At 31.2% G+C, this 5,830-nt stretch overlaps 1 protein-coding gene and 1 long non-coding RNA gene across 2 annotated transcripts in view; one reads left to right on the forward strand and one right to left on the reverse strand.

Moving 5' to 3' along the window:
- LOC106475753 overlaps positions 1–2,370 on the forward strand; it is a 13,858-nt gene extending 11,488 nt beyond the window's left edge. The window contains exons 7-8 of the mRNA XM_013936429.2: positions 86–156; positions 655–2,370. Coding sequence (XP_013791883.1) covers positions 86–156; positions 655–769 — 186 coding nt within the window. The 3' untranslated portion in view covers positions 770–2,370. The remainder of the gene's footprint in view (positions 1–85; positions 157–654) is intronic.
- A 1,348-nt stretch (positions 2,371–3,718) lies between these two features.
- On the reverse strand, positions 3,719–5,724 carry LOC111083332. Its single transcript, XR_002608972.1, has 2 exons — positions 5,616–5,724; positions 3,719–4,933 (listed from the first exon to the last, which is right to left on the reverse strand). It is a non-coding gene; the product is annotated as an uncharacterized LOC111083332 (long non-coding RNA).
- Between the last annotated feature and the right edge of the window lie 106 nt (positions 5,725–5,830).

Genomic DNA, 5,830 nt, shown 5'->3' on the forward strand with positions numbered 1-5,830 from the left:
GTATTTTTTTTTTTTTTAGTTATAAATGTTCATTAAATTGTTGAAATGATTAAGGTTTGAGTCTTTTCCTTCTTCTTCTTCTCAGTTAGATTCTCCTCCTCCCAACTCCCCCACTTTAGAAATGCTTGAACTGTATTGTAGGAATTCCAGTAATAGGTATGTAACTTTTATGTTTTCAAATCTTTTTTAATACGATGTAAAACCGATTTTTATTGCATCTAAGATGTATCATTAATTACAATCTGTTATTTTGAAACTAGTTAAGAGACTGTAGAGCTCCTGGAGGTGACACAGGAAGGAGGACAGATCATCATCTCCTTGTGTCATTTCTCAGGGGGGCTTTAAGGGTACGGTTTAGGTTTCACCAGACTGTTGTCAAATAACGATGTGGATGTTCTAATACATAAAACCCTGTTAATAAACTAAGCCTAGAGTCATGAATATAAATCATTTGAACCTTCGTACAGAACATATAATAAATTACATACTCATGTCATCATTTTGATCTTGGGAGAAATATAAAAACTTCCCAACTGATTTTCTTAGATGTATGTGGGTAACAATAAAAAAAAAACTATTTTTTGTCACTAAGCAGTTTCATTAAAAGTATTTTATTAACACAATACTTTGTGTACTTTATTTTACCCACCCCAGGGAATGTCTCACAAATGGGTATCATCAGCTCCTACAGTTTTATGCTATGATTCACCAGTGTATCATGAACATAGAAGGAACACCAGGCTCAGGATGCTTGATAAAAACATCTTAGTAATCGTACACAACCCTCTGGAGATGTTGTATATAAGAAGTGTAAATAAAACTGAAGATGTTTTACTTAAAAAGGTGCACGTTTTAAGTGGGACATCTTCAAGAACAAGCAGTTATAATTTTGTTTTGTATTCATGATTTCTTTGACTTTAAAGGAGAAAGAATATTTTTATAAGCACATTTGGCATGTATCATGTTACTGTATAGTACTTAGTTATAGGCTGTGATAAGTTATCCCCGATTATTAACAGAATTAATATCTTTTTGTAACTTTAAGAATATTAAATTCAGTTGTAGTTCTGAAAAAGGTATTTCATGTTATTAATATTTATTTCTCAAAGTTGTTTGTACTTTGATGAAAAAAAACTATTGGGTTTCTAGATAAGTTCCATGTTTGTTTTTAGAACAGATACAATGTTTCAAATACACAGGTTTTAATGGTTTCATTACTTGAGAATGATCGAAACATCGTACTTGTTCTTAGAAAATAATCTTCATTACCGTAAAAGCTCTAGCTTGTAATAAAATAATAATAAATAAGTAAACTCAAAACGAAACTGTCGTAAAATATTGAAGCTCAAAAATACCTGTAAATTGTCTTGTTGGAATATTAATGTCATGACACTGAATGTCTATTTTTGTAGTGTACACAGACTTGAGAAAAAAACTGGTCTTGTTAGAATCTTAACTAACATAACAGATGTGTGTGTGCATATAAAGAAATTAGTGTCTTGCTGTTGGAAAGTTTTCTTATTTCTTTAAACAAAACATGATAGAAAGTGTGGTTAAATAGTTGTAAGGTTTGTTGTTAAAAACTACTAATTAATTTCATTGTTATTAAAACTAAACTTACACCATAGCGAAAATTTTATTTGGGGTTTAAATATTTTACAATCACAAAAAATGGACAGACATATTTTGAAATGTGGTTTCTCTATAGGAAGTAACTCCTTAACGTTGGTTGTTTGGGGCTTAATGATGCAAAACAATGTGAATAAATGCACCAAAATTATTTTTATATTTCAAAATATGGGAACATCAGAAGAATTGCAAACAAAGGGCTTGCACTTGTAACTTTTTGATGATGCTTTAAATTAATTCTTATTCTAGGAAGGGAATGTGACATCCTGTTGATTATAACAAACATAAATTGATTTCTTGTAGAAATGGAATGTAACATCCTGTTGATTATAACAAATCTAAATTATGTGATGCCATGGAATATTTATTGCCCTCAATACATGTTCCATGTGTGTGTGTATATATATTTATAAAAAGAATAAAATTGTCCCATAATGATATTCCTGCTACTTGCTTATAAATAATTAATCAAGTTTTGTGTTTAAATGGGTTTTACAAAGTACTAGTTCAATTTATGTAAAGATTTTAAATTGTTGCATCAACAAAATTGGACCATTTTGCAGAAGCACAATCAACATAATTATTGTCACTTTAATTACTGCTGTTACCCTTATCTTTTGTCAACTTCTTTACCAATTAATCATAACTGAAGAAAAGCATCATGGGATTTTTTGTACTGGTGGCCAAACATTTCACTACTTACTGATGTTGCATCGTGTGAAAATAAAGCCCACTTTAAAAGTAAAACTATCAGGTCTCTAGTTTTTGGAAGCTACTTTTCCTAGAGTGTTAACAAACTACGAGTACGTTATATTAAAATGATTGTGTTGTTGCTAGTCCACTCATTCTCTGACTGTGGCTGTCATGTCCAATGTAAACCCCTCCTTCCTGCCCCTAAGCCATCTAGTGTATGAGGATGGTTTTCCAGTTCAACAGCCTGAACCCACAGAAGTGTGTGGAATAGCATGAAGCATGTGATGGTTGAACAGATATATAATGGTAGCAACATCTTTTTTGTTCATGACTTCTGTCTATATATTCTAATCTAGGATCTGAGTGTATGAATATTTTGTGGCAGAAAAGGCTGTTACATAACATTCCCAAAATTGATCATTTTAGGTGGAATCTTACTGTCTACAAATCAACTAAACTGTGGTTCTAATATGGCTGGCTAATTTATATACTCAAAATTATTTTAAGGTAATCTATTGAACATTATATAACACACGGATGGGAAAAAACATAATATAAACTATGTTTGAAACACAGTGATTTGTCAATAACTCTTAAAATTCTGATTACAAGAAGAAGAAAAGGGCAAAACATTAACAAATCAACTGTGAGACAAACTTTCCAAAACAGTGGCTAATGAGACAATCTTTAATAATAAAAAAGCACAAGCAGGCAGGGTGCAAGAGAAACCAACAATTACAGGAAGAATTAAGAGCTTATACAATCTGTTGGTTCTGTAGATAATTTTAATAATTTCTATTATAAAAAGTGGAAGGGGGGGGGGGGAACTAATATATAGAAAAGTATGGAAACCTTGTAGCTTATTTGACTTATGTTAAACAGATAGGTGACACAGAAAACAATAGGACACATTGATATATTATTTAGTTTATTATATACTACACCATTTCTTTGTTATTTTCCAAAAATTTATCTTGTATGCCATGCAATACAATAATGAAATAAACACTACCCCAGCAATTCGTTCACAGAAGTTGACTTCTCATTGATAAACACTAGGAATTATAAACTGTTACAGAATGATATGTATTCAACCTTGAGACTCGCAGGACTAGATAAATCAGAAGTATGGTGATCTGTAACGTACGTTCGCACATAATTGTTACTGAAAGTTTTAATTAAAAGAATGAAAACATACGAGGGACAAGTTAAACGTATTTAGTATCCATCGAGTTTACAGAGAACTTCATATTGTTAAAAGTTTAGTCTACGTGTTACAGATCAACTTGAAACAAACTGGCAGAAATTCCACCACAAACTTTTAACTGCCCCCTTTATATACACACACATGATGACACAAGGCTGTGAATAAATACATCTACAAGAGATCTATTACTAATTTTCATTAGAGCACTTAAATTTTTTAATAGTTCTGAAATACATTAAACATTTCTTCGTATAAACAACAAGGTAAAATACAGCATTTCATAATTCAGTTCCTAAACCATATTTGAAAACTAAACGTTAACAAAAGGTTTTGATTTGGTAGCAAGTTACTTTGAAGAAGATACTTACAACAAGTACGTAAACGGTGACCGAGATTTTGTACAGGATATAGACTATTAAACTAAATAAGATGATAAAAACTTGTCACGATCTCTATACATACCACACGGTATTACTATGTAATGTTACTCGGGTATCTTATAGGTAAAGTTCGTGTATTTCTTTACTACATTTCAAAAATTTTACACATACACACTCAGTGTATCATGGTCTTTAAAAAATGTTATAAATTTTCTAAAAATATCTATTTAAATCTACACTACATTTTCAAACTATTTGAATTAGGAATACATCTTTCACTGCCTACATTCAGTTTACAATTTCAAAGAATTAAAATAACTAGTTATATAAACATATCTTACCCGACGTGAAAAAATTACAAACAGTTAAATAAGAACAAAGATAACTTAACACTTGTACCATTTGATTCTACTTAACTACAGACAGTTAAATAATTAGATATATTCAAATCAATGTCTGAGCTTTCTTTGTTATATTTTGTGCACAACCTTAAATGACTGGATACACAAAACTTAGTATCAATTTTATCCTTTACATACCACCACGTACAGATACGAATTAAAATTCAAACAAAAAATATTCTCAATAAAAAATTTCATTACGATTTTCTTTTAATTAGTTACATAGACTTGCTTTTCTTGTACGAAATTTTTTAATCATTACAAAAAACAGGTTATATCAGTGGCATCACTATGATGTCATTTGAAATCTACCAGATGCTGAACCTTTCTGGAGGGCGTTTTACTGAAACCTTGTAAATAAACCAAATTATTTTCCTGGAGAGAAGACTACAAACTTGTCTCAGATTTATACAAGTTTTAAAAGATCAGAAAATTCTTGAAGTCTGGGAACACTGTTCTGTACAAGACTAAAACTACAGAACAAGAAGAAATACGGGTAACAGAATCTGGTTTGTGGTCCACACAAGAGGCAAGCTTTAAAAATAAACGTCACTATGGATTAAGGTGGTTCAGCCTGTCTTACAGCTACTCAGGGAAAGTCAGTCTATAAGCCACTTCTTATCCTATTTGAAAAAATGTGTAAAATATGTAATTCCAATCTTGTTATCACAATCAAGTTATATATACACAAATCAAACACTACAAATTCAATAGAACAATAATTGTTGAATTCTTGGTTTCATTGTACTACTGATTCAATCCTCTTCTTTATAACTGCATCAATACAATTTTACTTGTGACAGCATTTACCATTTATTTTCACTCGACATTAAGTGTAGCAGCTAGCGACATGATACTGAAGTTACTCCAGCCGAGGACAAGTTGTTACGTGATGTAAGTGTAGCAGCTAGCGGCATGATACTGAAGTTACTCCAGCCGAGGACAAGTTGTTACGTGATGTAAGTGTAGCAGCTAGCGACATGATACTGAAGTTACTCCAGCCGAGGACAAGTTGTTACGTGACGAGCTGAACGGCAGTCTTTAGTAATTGAGAGTTTAATAGATTGGTAATAATGTGAAATGAAAATCAAACTGATGCATCGTGTAACAATTTAACACACCTCTGGACTTCGTTCTAATTTTCAAAACCTATGAATATGGTTATTAGATGGTTGATTAAGTATATAGAAATCACCACCAATTTTTTATTTTAGAGAAAAAAGTATTGATCTTTCCAGATTAACATAGAAATTTCTATCTTTTATAAAACCTATATGGGTTAACAGAACTACAGATAATACTTACCCTCATTTCTTTGGTCCCTAACAGTATTATTAACATTCACAAGTTTCTTTGCTACAGATAATACTTACCCTCATTTCTTAGATCCCTAACAGTATTATTAACATTCACAAGTTTCTTTGTTACAGATAATACTTACCCTCATTTCTTAGATCCCTAACAGTATTATTAACATGCACAAGTTTCTCTGTTACAGATAATACTTACCCTCATTTCTT

Source organism: Limulus polyphemus, unplaced genomic scaffold (genome assembly GCF_000517525.1).
Source record: "Limulus polyphemus unplaced genomic scaffold, Limulus_polyphemus-2.1.2 Scaffold9105, whole genome shotgun sequence".
In the NCBI taxonomy this organism is placed as follows: Eukaryota; Metazoa; Arthropoda; class Merostomata; order Xiphosura; family Limulidae; genus Limulus; species Limulus polyphemus.